The 23274-nt window shown below is 38.1% G+C and overlaps 2 protein-coding genes across 2 annotated transcripts in view; both read right to left on the bottom strand.

The window, feature by feature from the left end:
• kiaa1549la (KIAA1549-like a) overlaps window positions 1–7734 on the bottom strand; it is a gene marked incomplete at its 5' end in the record, with an annotated part of 75795 nt that extends 68061 nt beyond the window's left edge. The window contains one exon of the mRNA XM_079808997.1: window positions 7533–7734. Coding sequence (XP_079665123.1) covers window positions 7533–7734 — 202 coding nt within the window. The remainder of the gene's footprint in view (window positions 1–7532) is intronic.
• A 1997-nt stretch (window positions 7735–9731) lies between these two features.
• The window catches only part of hipk3a (homeodomain interacting protein kinase 3a), a gene marked incomplete at its 5' end in the record, with an annotated part of 42960 nt that continues 29417 nt past the window's right edge, over window positions 9732–23274 (bottom strand). Inside the window, 13 exon segments of the mRNA XM_079809381.1 lie at window positions 9732–14227; window positions 14915–15045; window positions 17063–17319; window positions 17414–17560; window positions 18033–18329; window positions 19471–19632; window positions 19724–19842; window positions 19989–20110; window positions 20678–20801; window positions 20897–21056; window positions 21150–21334; window positions 21748–21834; window positions 21980–22099. Of these exon segments, the coding sequence (XP_079665507.1) occupies window positions 13799–14227; window positions 14915–15045; window positions 17063–17319; window positions 17414–17560; window positions 18033–18329; window positions 19471–19632; window positions 19724–19842; window positions 19989–20110; window positions 20678–20801; window positions 20897–21056; window positions 21150–21334; window positions 21748–21834; window positions 21980–22099 (2340 nt within the window). The 3' untranslated portion in view covers window positions 9732–13798.

The following is a 23274-nucleotide window of genomic DNA, read 5'->3' as shown; positions in this document are numbered from 1 at the left end:
AGGCTAGAACTAACCTTTAATATAACCCAAATATCTTAACATACTCTCCATTTTTTTTGTAAATAATAACAGCCGTAGTCATAGAAAAATGCATTGCATGACACAAATAAACAATATATTGATTTCTAAGCCATTTTTTGCAATATAATGTTTTGCTCAGATCCACTACCACTTTATCTTTATCTTCATGAGAGCTTTTCTCAGCAAATATTGATATGCAGTTCATTTGATGAATTAATCAGTATATGATCTAACTAATCCGATTCAATTTTATACACGATTGACAGCCCTTGCAAATACGTAATAATATTATGCCAACCTCGTCTTTAACCATATCAATATTTCACAGTGATGTCATCATTTTTCTTAACCTAAAGTCTTTTATGTTGTAAATCATTGTAATGGCGGTATTAACAATGTAAAAAGCTCTCCCTTTGTTCTCAGGCATTTCAACAGCACATGGCTGTGAATCAAAGACTCCCGCTGTTGTCATCATTGCATGTTTTAAAAAAAAATGCAGCTCCCCTCTTGAGGACGAACAGATGGGTTTTGCAATGATGCTTCAAACGTTCTGATGGGATCAGATTGACTGGTCCAGGTTTTATAACGTGTGAGTTACAGAACAAAACCACCACAGATTTCTTAAAGAGCATCGAGAGACCTGCTTCGCCAGTTCTAATAATTACACACACACACCACAGGGGGAAAAACACTATGCCTACTCCATTAAAACTTGGCTTTGGTTCCCTGTTACACACAACCTTTCTACTGACAAGTGACAAAACGTCTCCATAAAATAGTCAATTAATGCATGAATCCAGTCTAGTTTTTGTTCAACTAATTGCTGAATCCAGTCACTGCAGGTCCGAGGCCACAAAAAGGCAGTTGAAAATCAAACGGAGCAGTTCATCACTGTCATTCTGGTAATACACTCACTCTTTCCACACTGGTCAAAAAAAATGTAGATCAGTTCCCATGGCAACATAGCACAGCAGGCTCCTGTTGACTAGCAGGAGCATCACTGTAGGGGCATTGAGGAGAGATGCCTCATCCTCAGCAAGCCACAAGTGTGTCTGGCCATGCGCCATAGACCCAGCTCAAAGCCAAGGACAATAGCGGTTTTATGAATGAGAAGGCATAGGCTCTTTACCTCTGTGTATTAAGCCTATGGTCCATGTTTGCGTGCCCACATAAAACCAATCTGGTGTAATTCTAGCTTTAGAAATGTATTTATCTTGTAATTCTAGCTTTAGAAAATCGAGCCTGCTTTTCTGATATCTGTATTTTAGATGTTTAAGAAGGGCCATCTTGCCTGGAGTTAGTTCACATCATCAACGCTGAACTTGTTTGCACAAATTAAATCATTTTTTGTTTAAATGCTCTTCTGGTCCTCAGGCAAAGGCTACTGATATATTGCAGCGTGAATAGAGAACACAGTGGAGTTGAGAGAGCCATATTGATGTAATTTCTACACTTTCTACAATATTAGGGATACAACAAAGATATTTTAAAAGAAGACAACCTACACTCTAAAAAGAAGGTTCTTTACATGTAGTAAATGTAGTATCGTCCTGAAGAACCCTTTGTACGCTAAAATGGTTCTTTGTGTAAGAGTGTAGGGTTCTTTATTCCCGCCTTTTTGTTTTTCAAATCTGTAACTGTCGAAGGCACCTCATTACTGATTTTCTGGAGCTCAGCTATACATCTACACAGTCTGTCAACACACTCTCAACAGGTAAATGATTTCTTTCTTAAAATGTCTATACATTTTAACTTTAAATATTGTACTGGCTTCCTACCAATCATCTCTTTTTAGTTTAACAGAACATGTGAACAGCTCGGTTCAGTTAAGGATACTCATCTTATCTCCACAAAGTAAGTAAAAGAGATATTGAATTTATGATCCATATTGTTGTGTTATAGTTTATTATTATTATTATTATTATTACTTTATCCCTAAATATACCCAGTCAGGCTATCCCATGACTTTATATCACTTTTTCAGGGCTCACATACTGTTCATTTTTGTTCATTTTGGCCTTCATAAACATACTTGTTTTTGCATAATCAAATGTCCAGACAAACTATAACTTTAAACTCAATTGTGTATTTCAGATGCTGTCAAGTACCATAACTTCTTCATCTGCAGAGAGAAACTGCCACTCAGAATACACACATAAAGATGGACGTGAAGACATCATAGAGGATTGTGAAGATATTTCACTGGAACTTGGTCTTACATTACATGTTCATATCATGTTCAATGTCAATTGTTATTTATTAATGTATTCAGCTAACAACTGTTGTTAGAGCGCTGTCATTTTTGCTACAATTTGCCATGTCAATAAAAAATAAATGTACCTAATTGACATAACATGCTGGGGTTTATTTTTATGTAAATAAAATATAAGACCAGGCAGATAGAGGACTAAAACACACACGCACACGCACACGCACACACACACACACACTAATAATAATGCTAACATTAATAATATGAAGATACTAATATACTTATATAAATTAAATCAACTTATATAAATTAAATAAACTATTATTTAAAAGGTTATTTATAACACCATTAAGGTCCTATATAGCACTTTTTTAAAGTATGGTTCTTTATGGAACCGTATATAAAAAGGGTTCTATTTAGCACCAAACACGGTTCTGCTATTGTTACAAACCAAAGAACCCTGATTTGGTACTGTTTAGAACCATTTTTCTTACTTTGCTACTGTCACTGATATGGACTGAAAATCAAGTTGTATCTTATTACTATACGGCTCTCTAGAATACTTCCTTCTGATTGGTCAGTTGTGCCATTCAGTAGTTAAATATTTTTGAATAAATCCATGAAATATATGTTTAAAAAAAAACAAAACAAAAAACAGCAGCTGCGATTGCCAGAACTTTACCCTCTTAAAAATAAAGGTTCCAAAAGAGGGTTTTCGCAATAATGCCATAGAAGAACCATTTTTGGTTCCCCAAAGAACCTTTCAGTGAACAGTTCTTAAAATAACCTTTTTTTTTCATATTATACTAATAACAAAACACAGGTGGTATTGAGACAGCCACGTGTAGAGTCAAAGCTCATCACAACAAGTAGCAATGAGGTAAATACTAGAAGGTGCACAAGGGCCATATATTAACGTATTTGGTAGATAGCCATTTGATAACATTAACTTATGTATTTATCACTAAATAAACCAGTTCAGGGTGATACACATTTAACCATTATTTGTTCCCTGAAAGTTCTGAGAATGTTGGTTTATGATTAAAAAAGTTAAATTAATTTGACACTTGGCTTTCAACTAGAATAACGGCAACAGCTGCCATCTGAAATGCTTTTGTATTTAATTCTTGTATATACGGACTGGAGGCGGTTTTGGAGGCCATTTGACGTTCTGTCATTTGGTGTTCTTGGGTTTGTGTTTTATATATAGCCACGTTTCCACCGCAAGAACTTTCTCCAGGAACTAGGGACTTTGGGGTGGTACTCTTTGTGTTTCGGCCGCAGGGACCAGGGTCTAAATGAAGTTCCGGGTGAAAATGTCCCCCTCAGAAGGTCTCTGCTCGCGAGGTAGTACTTTTTCAAAGTTCAGGATCTTTCAGGGGTTGGGACTTGGGTGCTAAACATGCTGATTAGTTGAGTTCAAGCAGCATTTCGATTGGTTGACTCCACGCAGCATTTTATTTCTACCACCATTTTTAAAAGTCTATTGCGGTGCGTGCAGTGAGAGATGTTTGCTATTTGAATCAACAGTGGAGTTTAAAAAATACATCCGATGGACCATGACAAGGTTCAGGCTTTATTAAGCTTATATGCGGAGCACAAAATCCAGCTGGAACTGTCGCGCACAGTCCTACGTCACCGGACTAATTTGCCTATAATCTTCACAGTATTTTAGGCCGCGATGGAAACGCGAACAGCAACAGGTCTGGGGGGAAAAAGTTCCTAATTTCAGTCATTTCAGTGAGAATGCTTCTTTCGAATAGCCTGGGAAAACCCAGACAACTTCCGGCAAATTTTGATTTGCTCTGCAAAGTAGTCTGGCAAAGAGCACATTCAAGCCCATTTCTAAACCCTAGAAATCGCGGCACCAATCAGAAACGTTGGGGCGGGCTTTAGACGATGACGACAGCGCAGCGACATTAAAGTAGATTTGTGGAGCATCACTCGTTCGAATCAGCTATCGCGTCTGTTTAAAGCGATTTAAACTTTTCCTTTTCGTCAAAACCCGAGCAAAGAACAACACTCGAAGCCTTCATATCTAAAAAAGATGTTATCGCTGTCTTACCGACTGGATTCGGCAAAAGTCTGATACCAGCTTGGCCCTTTGGTGGCTAAACGAATGGGTCTTAGCGAGAGCCCTCTGGTAGTGTTAATGCTTTACAAAATATAGTTTTAAGTCCTTTTCAGGCGTGAATGTAGTTGTTTAAAGCTCAAATCTGTGGTTTATTTATAAAGAGAGCGCCTTTTTTAAAATTTGATCTGCCGTTAGTTGTGAGCTCCAGTGGTTCAGCGGCGCTCAATCGATCATTGAGCCCGCCGAGAGACGCCTTTCCTCGGCCAGTCCTTCTGCCGTCTGCCGCTGGCTCTGATGTCTCTGTAGTGGTTAAACCGTCTCGTCTTGTGTAGATCTAACGGCTGATCTTTGCTCTCATTAATCTATAATTTGTTCCTAGACAGATCGTTTTGTCTGAGGGCAAAGTGAAGTTTCATAACTTTATATTTTTAAGATATTAAACTTTACCGTTGTAGTCTCCTAGCGCTGACTTTGACTGAATAGCTTTATTTATTGTATAGCTTCTTATACCTTTTACTTATACTTTTATAATTGCTATTGATGATCACACATAAACTGACATTTAACAAAAAGAGACTGGGTTGTGTTTTGTGTCATATTTAATTTATTACAGTGATAATCATAGCCTATATTATGTGTGTGTGTGTGTGTTTTTTAAATGTAAAGAAAAGAGGCTGGGTTTTTTATATTTCGTTTTGTTATAAACGTGCATTTAAGATAATATGCATTGCCTGCACTACATATACAAATATATACTGAGTGATACTGTCAAGAACGCTGCTTGTCCATTAGCAGAGTAGGCGGACTAGTCCCGTCCTCGGGAGTTCGTTCTCCGGAGTCAAACTTGGCAAGTCACGGACGCAAGTCAGAAGTTCGCGTACGAAATATGTCATAAAACACCACTGCCTCATTTCATAAAAAAAAATAATAAAAAAAAATAAACATAAAAGCCACACGAATGTGGTTCAGGCAACGCGTAGCTAGGCCTACATTGATTATCTTATATATTTATAATAAAACGAAGTATAAAACACGTTGCCTCTTTTCGTTTACATTTAAAAAAATAATATATTAAACATTAACATGTGGTTTAGGTAAGGTGACCAGATTTCTGAAATGGAAACCGGGGACATTTCCTATTTGAGAACACAAGTACAGACAAGAACGCATATTGAGAAACGGCCAGAGTCTCAGATGTTTCTCTGTCGCTCTGCATACGTCATCTCCCTCATCGCTCTGATTGGTTTGAGGTCTATCCAATTGCGCCCAGAGGCATTTGAGCGACGCCCGTTGGTGACGCCCCTTTGGAAATGATTTGTCTATGAAGCTTTGCCAGACCATAACTCACTTACTACTGAGAATGGTCTGGTTTTAACCAGGCTATCTTTCGAAAGCAATCCGTTCTAAATCGTGGAAGTAATTACTTATTTGTTTAGAACTGTGTACTGTTCCGACTTTAAAGCATGTGACTGTTTACCTTATTTTTCAACGCAGAAGTAATGTGTTTTCTGTAAATGTGTGAGACTTCTGATCTATTAGCCACTATAGGGAAATAACAAGAAGAATATATCAAAGTAAAACAGTGCTATAAACCAGTGTGTTTATAATTAAGACATACATTAAAACAATATGGTAAGAAACACCCGTTTACAATACCAAGCAGCATGAACAAGCTAAAAACAACCGTAAGCGAATGACACTGTGCCAGACACATTCAAATTACAAATGGCGTGCCCACACTTACCTGAAATATAAGGTGGATAGCAGGAACCAATAGAATTCGAGTGCGGGCTGTTAAGGTGCGTTTCATTGGCTACTGAATAAATAGGCCTAAGCCTCTTCACTGAAACATCTAGTTTGTGAACTAATTATTAAGGGAACAAAACACCTCGTTTGTCAATGAACTGAATAAACAAAACATTTCTGAATGAAAATTGCACAAAATCATGTTTGTGAACGATCTTATCAACCATCTCGCTCTTGAAATTTTAGAAAATTGGTTGTATGAACGACTAGATGAATTAAAGGGATAGATAGTTGACCCAAAAATGAAAATTCTGTCATTAATTACTCCCCCTCATGTCGTTCCAAACCCGTAAGACCTTCGTTCATCTTCGGAACATGAAGATATTTTTGATGAAATCCGAGAGCTCTCTGACCCCTCCATAGACAGCTATTTAATTAACACTTTCAAGGCCCAGAAAGGTAGTAAAGACATTGTTAAAATAGTCCATGTGACAGGTGGTTCAACGTTAATTTTATGAAGCGATGAAAATACTTTTTTTTGCGTAAAAACAAACAAAAATCCGTCTCACGTGAACAGCATCGGCTGCCATAGAAAGCCACGGGGTATGAGACTGGCACAGGCTAGAAATTGTCGAAGTCGTTATTTTTGTTTGTTTTTACGCACAAAAAGTATTCTCGTCGCTCATAACATTAAGGTTGAGTCACTGGAAGCACATTAACTATTTTAACGATACCTTTCTGGGCCTTGAAAGTGTTAATTAAATAGCTGTCTATGGAAGAGCTCTCGGATTTCATCAAAAATATCTTCATTTGTGTACCGAAGATGAACGAAGGTCTTATGGGTTTGGAACGACGTGAGGGGGTGTAATTAATGACAGAATTTTCATTTTTGGGTCAACTATCCTTTGAATCTTTTTTGTAAGATTCGAGATGAATCCCAATTCCCAAATTCCTTCACCTCAGCCACTTCATCCACAATCAATCACGCGCGATGTTTGCGAGTGCGCCAAATCACCAAGAACTAAAAATGAATAAAAATGTCTGAGGAGCGACCACAAAGCGGCCAGCACTGCAGCACCGACTGCCCTGGTCAGACGTCACATGCTGTTTATACACAAGTGCTCGAGAGTGATGTAGAGCTACCTGCATCATGTTTTTGTCTGAGAGGTTCTGCTGTGTCTGTTTGTTTCGGATGCTTTGTTTGCAAACGGCCACAGGAAACCAAACATATCTCAGACTAAACAAGTGAAGATCTAAACAAGCATATGGGGTGTCTTTTAATCTGATAACGTTTTCATAAAAGGGACAGTTTTATTCCGCATTGCGTTTCACTATTATAACCTCCAAACAATATAATTCATTTGAAATTATTCGAAATTCAAATGTGCAGTTTCAGAACATTCAAATTAAACATAAAAAATGTTTTGAAGCTGGGCACTCAAACAGGTTGCCCACAAAATAACCCAAAATATATCTCACCGTCTATGGCAAATATGGACGGAACCAGGAGCAATGTAATTCCAACAGATATCAGACACTTGGTCCACACTCCGTCCAGGTCAACATATTTTCGGCACAAGGACAAGCCTATCCATTCCGACATGCCTTGGGTTCCAGCGTTGCCATTCCCGCTATTGGAGCCCAAAATGTAGAAATCGTTACGCGCATTTCTTGGGGCCATCGGGCTAGAGATAAATACAGCAATAGGCCGAAAGGTCCCGAAAAAGACATTTGATCTATCCTTTCCAGTTCCTTAGACTGAGGTCTTCTCTCCACTGTTTTTCTGCTCTATGTCAGCATTGAAACTTTAAGGCGATGCGTCTGCAAAGCGCATTCAAAAGCATCCGTGACCATCACATCAATCACGCGCGCGTTATTAGAGCAGGTTCTCTAACGCGCTTCGTGAAACGCATATTCGGCATAGGAATCCAGCAGCGTCAGTCATATAATCCCGCTATTATATCAATGATGCTGCGACGGAAAATCGGCTGCTTTTGATTGGGAAAAAATACCACGTCTCCAAGCGAGCGTATGCAGGCAAACTGGTGATGAGGCGCGTTATGAGGACTGATGTACGAGAGGAAGACGACCTCTGCTGGGATACATGAGGATGGCTCATGCCCATCAATACAACCTGCCTCTGTCCATCGACATCATGCTGCCTGTTATTATGGGTCATTCCATATTATCAGACTTTTTATACTGCCTTTAAGCGGTTCATAAATAGCACAATGTAACCTAAAGAATAATAATGTAATCTGTTATCATATTGCTATTTAGGCTACCTATAGAGTAGCTAACTTGGGTTTTCCGTTTCAAAGTTTATTTTGCCACAAGGAGTTTATGAGTGAATTCAATGTGATACTTAAAATACCTAGTTTTTAACAATTTGTTAAGTTACATGGTACCGTTAAAATATAGCCCACATTTGTTTCTCAACTAAAAAGTGGACAGTGTAAGGGAATAACCGGGTATTGAAATACGCGTAGCCTACGTTTAAAAAGTAGAATACATTTTTAGCACAAATAAATGTCCTTGTGTAGCCTACTTGTTATAAGGTAAGTGACTGTTACATAACAACCGGAAGCACCAATATCTAACGTCATAAAAAAAAATATTCCCTCCGCATGATGGCGCAATTTCGTCATTTTCAATTTAAGCGGTTTTCTTTTGGGCCTGGTACAAGATAAAAGATTATAGCCTATATATTTTTATAATTAATATAATATAAAATGATGGGCCTGGTACAATATTATATTTTTGTATATAATATAAATATCACATAATTTATCATATAATATAGGGCCTGGTACAAGATTATATTTTTGTTTATAATTAATATAATATACAATTATGGGCCTGGTACAAATTATATTTTTGTATATAATATAAATATAAGATAATATAATTTATAATATAATATAGGGCCTGGTACACGATTATCTTTTTGTTTATAATTAATGTAATATGAAACTATGGGCCTGGTACAAAATTGTATTTTTGTATATAATATAAATATAAGATAATATCATTTATAATATAATATAGGTCCTGGTACATTATATTTTTGTTTATATATAATATAGGGCCTGGTACGGGAAATATTTTTGTTTATAATTAATGGAAAATAAAATTATGGGCCTGGTACAAAATTATATATATTTTTTTATAATAATGGCCTGGTACAAAATTATATTTTTGTTTATAATTAATAGAATATAAAATTATGGGCCTGGTACAAGTTTATATTTTTGTATACAATATAAATATAATATAATTTATATAATATAGGGCCTGGTACAAGATTATATTTTTGTATATAATATAACATTATGGGCCTGGTACAAAATTATATTTTTGTTAATAATATAATATATTAATATATAATTCTTATACCAGGCCCATAATTCAATTAAATAACATTAAATTAAATTATTTTATAAACAAAATTATAATCTTACCAGGCCCTTTATTATAAATAACAGATTTAAAACAGATATCTGATGTAATTAGACAAAAAATATAATATAATCTGTAGAAAATAATCTTATTTGTGATGAGACATTTTAAATGAATGTTTCTACAAAAGAACCTCCATCAAGCTGGAACATTCCATATTCTTCATGTTCTCAGTTGTCTGAAAGATTTCTTTAAATAAAGACAAACAAACATTGTGTGCCCGCAGCAATATATATTTTAATTCAAAGTGAATTTTGACAATACACCATAATTTCTTTAATTTGACACTCACCAATAGTCACCAGGAAAACCCGCTTTCTGTGACAAAGTACATAAGGCTTGGTCACATATAAATCACTGAGAACTAGAGAGAAATACGACCGCAAACTGTAAGAGACATTACATCCAAAATAAAAAGGAAAAAAAAAAAAGGTTCCCAGTCCTCATATAGTGAATATTGCACAGTGCAGTGGCTACATGGCAAACTAATGTAGCATAGAAATCAAAAGCAAACAGAAATCAGAAAGCCACAAAAAAAGTACAAATATGAAAACAGTAACAGTTCAGATTTAGTAAATCAAGTCTGTTTGCTCTTAAGTCTAAATATTATCCGATAACTTGCAGTGAGATTTAACTTTTACTAAAATATAATCTGCAGAAGAGTTAAAAATAGATCTAAAGCAATCCAACCCAAATCTTACGGCAAGTGTTACACAGTAGCACATATGACAAATACAAGGACCCTGAATTAACTGTACAAGAAGTTCTAAAAGAAAAAACATGAATCAAAGAAAACAAAAAAAACTGTTTGGTTTGGGAGTTTCAAAGACATTTCAACTTTAGTTTCGTTTGCAGATCCCTCCGTCCTCTTATTAGGTTGGGTTTGGTAGACCTTGTCAGAAGGAAAACATTTCCGAAATGTTTACTTGCAGTGAATTAATGAAAAGAATTGATATAATGTGCGCATGAGTAGCAATTCAGTACTCATCTCTAGTGCTACATGCTAAATATAAAATATAGGGTCATAATGCGAGGAACCACATCACATTTTGGACTATCTCCATGAAGTCGGCTATGCTAAAGCAATAAACTCTGATAACGTCCTGTGAAACAAAGGGCAATGTTCATTCGACTTTACAAATGGTGGTTTACATTCACAGTGTATCATGTAAAGCTTCCCAAATACAAGAAAACCGTGTCTTGGGTGTTTAGTCAGCATAATAATAATAATAACAACAATCCCTGATATCATTTCATTATTGTTTTTTTGTTGTTGTTGTTGTTGGTCATAAAAATATAAATGAATCAAGCATGATTGGATTCTTTCCACCATTTTGAGAAACAAACATCCATTTTTCACCTTACAGGTGATTACTGCATTGCATGAGTACCAAGTTACACTCGCTATTGGTTATCAGGTTATCAACATCCAACAGGAAGTCTACCGTGGATTACGATCTACTTTTAAGCAGAGCACTTCAGTTACGACTATCAAACACTGCAGTTACGCTTTCATTCCTCGGTCAAGCATGAAAGCGAGGAAGAGGCTGGCAGGCAGTGTTTGTAAAGGGGATATAAAGGTCTGAAGCACATTTCAAAGGCACTAACGCAGTGTCGCTCGCTTTTAAGAGCAGGGGCTGGTGCGAGAATGAACACGCCCATATATAATCGGCCACAACATGAGAACGGGTGCTCCTGGTTTTCATAGCTAGCGAACAGTCCGCCTTAAAACATAAGCAAAACGTGCATTCTGTATCGTTTTTTTTCTTCATTTCTTAATACATGAATATACTTGATACAACTTTTTTCGTGTGCATTTCAAATGTAAAATTACAATAATAAGGGGGAAAATTAAATAAAAAAAATCTAAGCACCGAGACGCCCAAATGCGATTTCTTTTGTCCAAACCTAAATTTAGTCTAGCTTATCAAACGTGTCAAGTGCTGAAATTAATATTCTGAAATGGTGAGATGTGTGGGTCACTGAATAGAGAATTTATATAGATACTTACAACAAAAAAAAGTTAAATCTATCCTGCAAGCTATGCTTTAACATAATGCAAATATACGTACTAAGATAGATATACACCAATATGCATCTAATACGTAAGATTAGCCCCAAGATAACAACAGATAAAACACTGATGCAAACGAAACGTAAAAGAATACAAAACCCACGCACACAAAACCCCCAAAAAAATCTCCATTACTTGCAATACAGTAGTTACAATGACACTTCAAAAAAAGAGCAAAACAGAGAGAGGCATTAAAACGCTTCCGATGCCAATCAGTACGGTAAAACCCAAAAACAAACAAACAAACAAACAAACAAACAAAAAATCATCATCATCATCTCACTTCTATTTCAAGGTAATTAGACATATATAAAAATAAGAAGGCTAAGAACAAAGTTAATCATCTAATTTCACAGCTATTATGAAGTGGCAATCAGTATATAGCAGCTTATCTATGATACATTCAAGAATAAATGAAACAAAGTCATAACTTGCCCGAAAAAGCTAAACATCAACCTCAACATTTTTACATAGATTTTTCTGTTAAATACGGCCTCAACTACACTACGCTCGAGGTCTACGCTAAAACAGTAGCTACTCTGCTTAAGAAATGAATTACTGTCTTTGGTGTAGCGAAAGCATAATAATGAATGCACCTAATGAATAAACTCAAATCTAAAACAAAAAAAGAAAAGACAAGAAATTCACACAGAAAAAAGCTATTTCTCCCTGACGGAATGTATGAAATAAACAGCCAGCGTCAAAAAAAGCAATTAAATGGTGAGCGAGGGAATACAAAATCCAATCTTTTCACATGCATCTATGAAGAAAATTGCACACGATCAACTCTCGTCTTATAAAGCACTGAATACTCCAGCAATGATAGACTTTACAGTTGGATACTCAATACTGAATTAATTCTGCACAAAGCAAACATGAAACCATACAATATCATCAAAGAGCTATCTGCTGATACAAGTCCAACACCGATAACACTTCTAACTCTAAAATTAACATAGAACTGATGGAAAGAAAACGGAAAAAAACACACCCCGAAAACTATGGATTGTATTGCAGTTTCATTAAACAGTGTAAATACTATTAGAGTAGAAACAGATTATCAAATATGAAAGTACTCAAACGTTTCTATACATAGTTCATCGGCCTCTGCTACGGCGAAGCACGTTATACTCGAAAACTCGAACTCTGCTACCACTCAGCGTTAATACATCCACCTGTAAATACCACACGCACAGGACTGTTTCGCAAATCATCTAAGGCGTTGAACAACACATTTCGCCTGTACAAAAGGTCAAATCATGAGCCTCATCATGCACTCGGCAGGCGTAAACAGCCAATCGGGTGAGATTTTATTGTCCCATTAGGGCGTGTTTGGATCGACCCCCAAGCCGCTTTCTGAAACAAAAACTCCTGTCGAGAGCCTAAGAGATGAATTAAATAATGATAAATGACACCGAAGTAGAGATTATGTAAGCCAACGAATACGCAAATGCACAAAGCACGAAAAAAACAAAAAGATCTATGAAACAGCCCTAATATAAAAATCACAAATAACGATTGAAAATGTTTCAAGTGCTGCAGTCCGGTACACGCATGACTGCACGTAGGACTCGGGGTAACTTGCAACAACATGTATTTTAAGGCACTGTTTATTGAACCCCAAGGATTCAATGCAGCAAGTCTATACACAGAGGGTGAAAAGCGACGGTTTGCAGCCCCAACCCCCCCTCCCTCCCTCCCTTCCCGTTTTGAAGTCCAACATTGGTTTTTGCCCATGCAGAGACATGCAGCATGACAGAACCTTTTCAACACCGGTCTAAAAGAGAGACTTAACACTGAGGATCATGGGGCTACTACGGAAAAATACGGACAGTTAACATCGGGTCGCCACAAGGGGGACTCGCACGCACACTGGAGACAGGGATGGCTTGAACGAGTCACTGTGTCTACTACACACGTCAGAAGGCAATATCGAAAAATAGCATAGGGGAACTGCTGCGGCCCTCTGCCGAGGGCCTCACGACTAGGGGTTTTGTTGTATCAAATGTGCAAAAACACATTAAAAGTGAGTTTTTGTGTTCAATCCACTCACTCGTTTGCTCACGCATCCATTTGTTTGTTTTATTCTCCATGATATCTGTAAAGCTCGATTTGCATCATCATCAGTCAAACTTTATAAGAAAAGGAAATGAAAAGAAAGATGTCGCGGTTCAGTGCCGGCTGCGTGCGCGCGGCTGCCGCGGGCTCCAGGTCAGATGTATGGGTACTGACTGAGTTTGCTGGGGCTGAGGGGGAAGCCTGCGTAGACGGGCGACGCCACATAGGAGTGCGGGGGAAAGAGGGCTTTGAACTGTCCCTGCGGGAGCAGGGTGGGGGAGGGCAGCAGCCTGTGGTTGATGCCCACGCTGATGCCCTGGTGGTGCACCAGACTGTAGGCGGGCTGCAAGACGGGCCGAGGGCCCGGCGGTGGGCATGGCGAAGGCAAGAGGTGGGCCACGGGCGCGGAAGGTGGATAGGAGAGGAGGGCGGGAGGTGGTGGGTGGCCAGCCGAGTGTGTGGGGCTGCCGTGGGGAAGCGGGAAGGTGTGGCCGTGCACCATGGGTGGGATGAAGGCTTGCGGTCGTCGCGGCTGCCGGTAGTTGCCGTTCCACTCCTTGTGGCAAGAGCCGTAATGCTGGACCTTAGTGGGGATAAAAAATGAAAAAAAAAACATGTCAATTTTCTTCCAACATTTTAAATATCAACTTAAAGACCTCATGAACTGCCCAATTTGAGAGTAGAGACAGATCTTTCGTTTTGTTTTGTGACACATCCAAATCTAACGGATTATCGAGAAGAAAAAAAAAAAGGGGTGGAAGCCCAAATAAGTGCATCCATCCATCATATAAAGTAATCCATACGGCTCCAGGGGGTTAATAAAGGCCTTCTGATGCAATGCGATGGGTTTGTGTAAAAAAAAAAAAAAAAACAGCCATACACATCGAGTTACGGTGAAAGTGACCTCTGACCTGACCACTTTTTTCAGCTTACAAATACAGCGCCCCATTCACTGCCATTATAAAGCCATGGTATTTTTTATTATAACTCCAATTGTGTTAGTCTGTCATATACACCTAGGATGGCTTGAGGGTGAGTATATCATGGGATTATTTTCATTTTTGGGTGAACTATCCCTTTAACTAACAAAACATTTGAATCCATGTACTGTTTTGGGTCTTAAAAGTTGTTTTGGAATTCCTTCAACATCAGCATTCACTGTTTATTTTAGTAGTATGATTAATTTATTATGAACTACAGAGTGTTTTTCTGAGTTTTCAATTTGCACAGTATTACCGAGAGAAGTCAGAGAGAGTTAAAACCGACAGACCTGGCCAAAGCCTGGCGGCTGTGGCTGGAATGAAGAGTTCAGTTTCTGCTGACGGGACAGCGTGGGCGTGGAAAGGTGGCTCAGTCGTCCTGGGCCGCAGCGACCTCTGGGCTGGCAGGAGGATTCGAAGACTACAGAAAGCAGAAAAGACCCAAAAAAATGAGTGATCAATAGACAAAAGGGATAGGAGGAAAGAAGGATAATTAAACTTAAATGCAAAACTTCAGCTGATATAAATTAACGTTTGCAGTTTGGCACAAGAACTTGCACGAACTGAATCGGCTGCCAGTATTCACTGACGTCCTGTTCACATGAAAGTGAAAAACATAAAAACTGAGGGCCTACCAACTTATAAACAAACTTAGATAGCAATGTATCTAAAACATAAACTCTCCTCAAACTTTCCATGGACACCCCAAAACAAACATGTTCATGTTGCCTGGGTAACGTGCCATGAGAAGCCTCTGAAAGAGTTTACCGCTCCAGCAATATTTCTTTCATAGCATGCGTCAAAAAACAAAGCATTGGCTCCATGTAGGAAGCAGGACAGATATGCTTTGATACGAAAGGGGGAGCCGGGAAAATATTTTCCAAAAAATAAAGTAAATCAATTTAGGGCAGTCAACACGCAGAGTAAAAAAATGAATACAGGAGTGAAAAAAGATCACAGGTATGGGAGAGGAAGCTCAAACCGAAAGGGTCTCACTCAACACTGGGATGTCGCGCACAAGACACAGGGTCGCAGTGCACGTTATACCCATAATCACCTGCGATAGCCTCTGTGACAACTTCCTGTTTCTCTCCTATGACCTGTAAAGTAGACATTTGCTGTGACCACACTAAAAAACTGGTTGTGCAGAAGGAACTTTGTAATAATAGCCCAATTTTAGACTGAAAGAAAAAAGTCCGTTCAGAGAAACCAGTCTGTATACAACACAAAAAACTTTTTCAGAAAACAGCAACTGTTCAACGGTACGACATGAAGCAAGTCAGTTTATATACATTTACTACGCATTTATGTAAAATCTGAGCTCTGGATGTAAAGGGGATGCGAATAGCACTTGAGGAAACGGTTAAACAAGACAAAAAAAACATTACAGGTCTGACAGAAGTTGAGCTCTTTATGGCACAGAAAATTATTTTGACCATCCTTAATATAGTAAAAAACTTTTTTTGTTGTAATGCACTTACAACAGAAGTCTATTTAGCATAGCATTGCACTAGGATCCAAGTTGCACTAGGATGCATAATGACATTTAAACCGGTTTTATAACAAAAAAAGGGTAAGAAAGTGCTTGTTTGTGCAGTTATAATCCTCCAGTTATAATCTCATGTCATGCAATGTAAACTTTCGCACAATACACAAACAAATAATACAGAGGGAGATGAGATACACTATCGTTGAATGTTCTCTTTTTACTTTTTAAATTTGTATTTACTTTTATTCAGAACGCATTAAATTGACCAAAAGTGACCATAGACAGGACATTTATAATGCTATAAAAATATATACATTTCAAATAAATGCTGCTCTTTTGAACTTTCAATTCATCTAAGAATCCAACTGGAAAAAAAGAATCATGATTTACACAAAAATATGAAGTTGCACAACTGTTTTCAATCAGCATATTAGAATGATTTCTGAAGGATCATGTGACACTGAAGACTTTGCATCACAGGAATAAATTACATTTTAAAATATATTCAAACAGAAAATATTGTGCATGTTTTTAAATTGTAATAATAATAATAATAATTCACAGTATTACTGTTTTTATTGTATGATCAGAAAAATGCAGCCTTTGGTAAGCATGAGACTTTTTTCAAAAACATAAAAAAATAATACATTTTTGTATGGTAGTGTAGCCATTTTGTTTAGCTATTGTATTGTTTACATGAAGCAAACTCTGCTGACAGGAATGACATATTTTAGTAGCATAGAAAGATTTGATTTATATGACGCTTCAGCTCAAATTAATTAATTGCCTCATAGACTTCCATAGTAACGGTTCCATTTTTTGTTGGTTTTTACAATCTGAAGGACAAGTTGAAATGATTTTCTGTAATAATCGACAGTATGTATGAAACCCGAAACGTTATTTCAAGAAAACATAGGCACTAACAAACATAAGGCTAGTCCATACATACCTATGTGGTGCTCACTGTTGGGATGATGGTTATTGTTCAGCACTCTCATGGGCGGCACCACCACGGTCCTCACCGGAGGTTTATTCAGCCTTGTGTTGGGGTGTCCACGCCTGGCCTGGGGTTCCTGGTTCTGGTTCTGATTGGTCAGGAAATGTCTTTCGGGGAAGGGGCTGTCGTGGGGCCCTAGGGAGGAGTCTGAAGGGGGCGAGCCGTCTACGGTTTCACACCCACTTTCATGGCCGTCATCTTCTGATATACTGCAGTAAGGCACAGGAGGGAAAAAACATCAAAATACATGCAGACTCAACCTTACCTCACAGTTCTACTGGTGTTGAATATAAAATGCCATACCTGCTGGGTCTTTTGCATGGCGAGGGGCTGGATTGTGCCGAGGCTGAGGAGCTGGTGCTGAGACTGCTATCAGGACTGCTGAGGGAACACACTCTCCCCATGTTCAGAGAGCCTGTGCATGCTTCACACTCTGGACTGCCCTTACACCTGTCATAGACCACATGCCACTCAATTTAGTTACAAGAGCCATGTGTAAGCAAGCTAAACAGAATTACATGCATGTTTGTCCACAACTGACCGCATTTTCTAGTAGACTTTTATTTCCCTGAAATCTACCATCTATCTCACTGACACTGAATTAAAGAAGGTGTATTTGCTAATGCACCTTAAAAAGTTCTATATGCAAATGACAAATGATTGGTTAATCTATTTGAAAGTAAAATAAGTCACACCACCTCTGCCTGAATACTTTTTTGTTGGAAAGAATGTAATAGTTTTATTTAGCATGGATGCATAACATTTATCAAACATGACAGAAAATACATTTATAATGTTACAAAACACTTCCATTTCCCTTTAAATGCAGTTAGAGACTTTCAAATATAAAAAAAAAAAAATGTATCAACCCCAAACTGTACGTTGATTTGAAACATGAGTGCATATTGAGGGTTAAACTCACTTGTTAAGAGAGCACCTTTGTGCTTGGTCCTCTTCATCCGTGCCGCTGCTTATGCTAATGACGCTAACCACTGGACTGGGCGACTCTCTAATAATGATAGACTCTCGCTGCTGATTGGCCACTGATGCCTTACAGCAGCCCTCTTCCTCCACCTGCTCAGGTTCCTGCTTCACTTGGGCCTGCACCTCTCTATCAGGAGAACTCTGCTGTTGCTCCACACTCGCCAACCTGTTCGCCATCTTTGGTGACGGACACACTGAGGGCTGTGTGTCCGTGAAGTGTGAAACATTCATACTCCTAAAAAAGCAGCAAGAATTAATATATCCATCTCCGCTCTGCCTTTTATCTAAACGTTATGGATCCTTTTGACCTTTCTAGGGTTCTCAGAAGCGGACGTCACCATATTAAAGGGTTATTTAACCCAAAAAATTAGCCCATGATTTACTCACCCTTAATGTATACCCTCATCCTAGGTGTATATGACATTCTTCTTTCAGACGAATACAATTAGAGTTATATTAAAAAAGTCCTGGCTAATTCAAGCATTATAATGGCATTGACTTGATGGGTAGTTTTTGAATTCCATAAAAGTGCATATATCCATCACAAAAGTGAATATATCCATCACAAAACTGCTCCGGGGGGGGGGGGGGGGGTTAATAAAGGCCTTCTGAAGCGAAGTGGCACGTTTGTGTAAGAAAAATATGCATATTTAAAACTTTATAGACTAAAATAGTGTGCGAGTCGACTTGCGCTAAAAGAGTAACGCTACGTTTTGTTTTGCTCTATCCTCTGCTTCTGCGTTCGTCAAGACGCATGTTTTAAGGGTTCAAGGGTCAAGGGTTACTCTTTCGTCGTAAATCGATGCAAATGGCAATCCGCCAGAACTTAGCTATTTTAGTCTATAAAGTTTTAAGTAGAATGGTTCGCTTCAGAAGGCCTTTATTAACCCACTGGAGCCATGAAGAGCACTTTTATGATGGATATATGCACTTCTATGGACTTCAAAAACGACCCATCAAGTCAATGCCATTAAAATGCTTGGATTAGCCAGACTTTTAATATAACACATTTTATTCGTCTGAAAGAAGAATGTCATATACACCTAGGATGACTTGAGGGTGAGTAAAACATGGGCTAATTTTCATTTTTGGGTGAACTAACCCTTTAATATTACTAATTATTACTAATAGTGATGTATATTTATATATACGTGTGTGTGTGTGTGTGTGTGTGTGTGTGTGTGTGTGTGTGTGTGTGTGTGTGTGTGTGTGTGTGTGTGTGTGTGTGTGTGTGTGTGTGTGTGTTAAGAGCTGCGGAAGTGCTTCACAGTCTGTAAAAAGGATCCATTGAATCAAAACCGAATTAGCAGTCTCTAACAAGACAACTATCATAAGGTTTGAATAGCCAATGCCAATGACTGTAGGCTGTTGCTCACCTGTTCTGGCTGGGTTTGTTCCTCTTGTTAGATGCAGGCTGAGGCCAGACCACATGAGCGATGCCAATGTTTATAGGCTGATGGGCTGACACAGCCATTTGGTTGGGAACAATAGCCTGGGGCATCACCGAACTGTAATGGCTGCTGTGTGGCCGCACTTTCCTTTAACAAAGAAAACAACGGTCACTGAAATGCTCAAGAGGTCATGTCAGCGCATGATATTCGAGGCGCGGCTCCTTCTTGATCTTCTTACCCCCAGTCTCCTCGCCTCTGTGGTCCAACGCCTGTATCGGATGCCAAGCTCGTAGCAGGTGGTGGGACCTGCTGCCAAGCTGGCACCAGGATCTGTGGAGTTCTGTTGGACCACGGCTGCTGAAAGGTCAAAAAAGGACAATGCTGAACCTTTGTAATGTATCTGGCTTCGAGTTTAATATCGAAACTGGTGCATCAAGATGGATAACAACCCTTTGGCTGTTTTCCATTATTTTTCCACATCATCTTGTGAAATTGGAATTTACTTGTGCTATAACTCCTGGTCTCATGGGTAAGGGCTGGATAGCTGGGGCTTGGGTCACCAGAGGAAGAGTGTTCTCCATTCTAACCGAATATCCTGCTGGCTGATTTGGGTTTGAAGGGATTCCTGTAGAGTCAAACAACCAAATTAACGTCTCCATGTGGTTTCTGCCAAAATAAAATCCTGATGATTTTAAAATGAAAAAATTAAGACAGCCATAAATATAAGAAATTTAATTTTTGTTTGCTTGTTTAATACGTTTTTTAGCAAACACAAGGTCAATATCACAATCCATAAAATTCAAATTATTGTATAAAATATTTCAACATGACATGAGATAGAAAATCTAAAATACATTCAGGTGATACAAATTATCATTTTTATAGTTGTACTGTAAAATGTATTTATTATTATTAAATTATATTTATTTTACAGTGAAATATTTCTTATAACTAAATAATGGTAATTTCTTATTTTGCTTAATATTTCAATTCAGTAGTAGTACAATTAGAGTACAATTATAATTCATCATTTTATAGTCATATTGATACATAATTATAGACATTTTTGCCCTACAGTAAAGCACTTCAAACCTAGACATTATATATATTTTCTAAATGTTTTGTTGACCTAAATCGTGCATTCCTAATTCACATTATTATGCGCATGTCACTATAATATGAAATCCAGTACCTTGAAGAGCAGGAGGGCATAGAATGAGCGCCTGCTGAAAGGAATCGTTACACCCAAACTGGGCGCTTCCTGTCTGGATGGGAATTCCAGGGTGCACCACAGGTGGAGCAGAAGGCGGCAGAGTCTAAATGGAAAGGTAAATAGATCAGTCTCAGGAACAATCTGTCATCTTCTTGCTTGCACTTAAAGCCTGAGACTTTTCAGAGCGTGCCGTTTTACCTGAGAGTGGACAGATGGCATTTTGTTGAAGGCGACAGTGATATTTGGAGCACTTGGAAGCGTCACAGGCTTCATGAGTGGGGGTGCTTTGTTGCGGTTGAGAGTATCGTAAATGCTTCTTGAGTGACACACATCCATGATGTGGAAACAAGACTGGACACTGTTGGAGACAGGCAACCGATTTCTCGAGAGTGACCACACAAAATAGACAACAGTCAATGAAATTGGCATTGGCAGTGAAATCTGGACATACTGGTTGCAATGGGGGAAATCCATCAGGTGCTGCATAGTGACAAAAGGGTGAGTAAGTGCATCTGAAGGGGCGATTCTCTGATCGGCATCAATCATCAGCATCATCTTCAGCAGGTCCACAAATTCTCTCCTGTCGGCTTTCTCCGCCAACTGGTCACAGCCCTCCATGTTGAGCATTAGATTCACCTGATAAATGCATAGAAAAAAAAATAAAAAAAAATAAATGCAGTTATTTATTTTTAAAATTATTATTACTACTACTACCACATCGATTTTGTTATTATTGTTATGTGATTAATAACTGTCATTATTATTCTTAACAAATCTAATATGTTTTAAATTATCATTATCATTATATACATTATAATTGTATACATATTATATAATTATATATTAACTACATTATTATTTTATATAACTACTAGAACTATAATTATTGTTGGTATTATTGATCATAATTATCATTACAAACGGTATTAATCATAGTGATAATTATTGTTAATAGCAACAAGTTCTCAACTCTTTTTTTGATTTATGACAAGCATATGCAAGCAAAAAGCTCCATAATTTTTAAAAGCTAAAGAGGATTGAGGTCTTACATGTCCAATGTCATCCAGACAGCTAAAAATGTACTTCCTCGCCTCCTTGGACTTCAGTCCTGTTTCGGTCTCATGTTCTTCAGTCGTCTGCAGAAAGAGGAAGCGCATTTGAAGTCATTACATAAGAAATTCACATCAAAACATTACGTGGAGCATGCAGTAACTCAATCCAGAGAGCTATGCTATTTATGGCAGCAATATCTGGTTAAGAGGATGGGAAATGGACCCTTGCCTTCAATCTCCAGGTGGCGTACGGTGAATCGGACTCCTTGCAGAAGAATCGGGCTGTCTTCGTCCCCACATTCAGAAGCTGCTCTCCTGGCAACCCTTGAGTTTGAGAGATGTAACGAATCTGCAGAGATGTTTTCACTATTAGTGGATCTCAACAGTCTCATTTCTGATGTAACAAGTAAATCTGAATCCATCTGAAAACCCTACTTGACAAAACTTTGATTTACAAAGCATGACAAGATGGGGACGGTACTTTTCCACTATTCCAAGAGGAAGTAATTCGAGATAAGACTGGTCAGGAATAGGCAGGTCCCTATGAGTGGTATGCAGCAGGGGAACTGCGTGCCAAAATACCATTGAACCATACAGAATGGTATTTTGTCTTGACAAGTATATTTGTATCACAACCCTAGTGCTTACTAAAGATAAATATGATTGTGCATGTTCAGGATGAAAAAAAAAAGGGTGAATTCAATCGACATGAACAAGCAAAACCAGCTCTGATATGCACAGCAAAAGAGACAAATATAAGCAAGTAACTTCTTCTGTTGTTATTTCAAGCTCTGAGTTCAGCTTCATGAAGGCTAAGCTCGGTAAGCTCAGTGTTTAACTCTCAATACGGAGCGCAGTATGGGGTCTGCAGCTACCCAAGGCTTTATTAAGATGCCAAGTCAAGATGCTGGCCACTCTTTCTGCCCACAACAGATGTCAATCCTCTCACACCGCACAGGATTAAAAGCAAGCCAACGCAGGGCAAAATGTGTCCTTTACCATTTGGTTGACGTTTTTAATCCAGATTGATTTATAGCACACCTACAGTATAGTACATGGACAGTTCCCATCAAACAACTTGAGGGTACATGTCTCGCTCAAGGGCTCAACCTCCCTTAGTTAGGAAACGGCAAGTTTAATTGCAGTTGAATGACAACAGGATTGGATGAACCATGGATCAGGGCAAATGCCACTGGAAGTGACAAAAATGCTTAAATTTACAACGTGGGGTCCCCCTATAGTGCATTTCACTGATATTTTAATTTGCTATCTAACATTTGATACATTTCATTTCGTTCTTAGCTTAAGGTACACGTTTAGTATCAATTGTAACGCCTCTAAACAGGTCAAAAATATATATATTAAAGCAGCGATGATTTTCAAAACTGATAATAAATTCTGAAATTTCATGTCATTTTTCAGCATTTTGAACTTTCCAATTTATCAAAGAATCCTGAAAAATTAAATTATCAACAAAAATATTAAGCAGCACAACAGTTTTTAAAATTGACAATAAAAAAAATT

The sequence above is a fragment of the Gobio gobio genome (genome assembly GCF_949357685.1).
Source record: "Gobio gobio genome assembly, chromosome: 25".
Classification (NCBI taxonomy): Eukaryota; Metazoa; Chordata; class Actinopteri; order Cypriniformes; family Gobionidae; genus Gobio; species Gobio gobio.
Note: the sequence above shows the minus strand (reverse complement) of the source record. Positions and strands in the feature narration are given on the sequence as shown.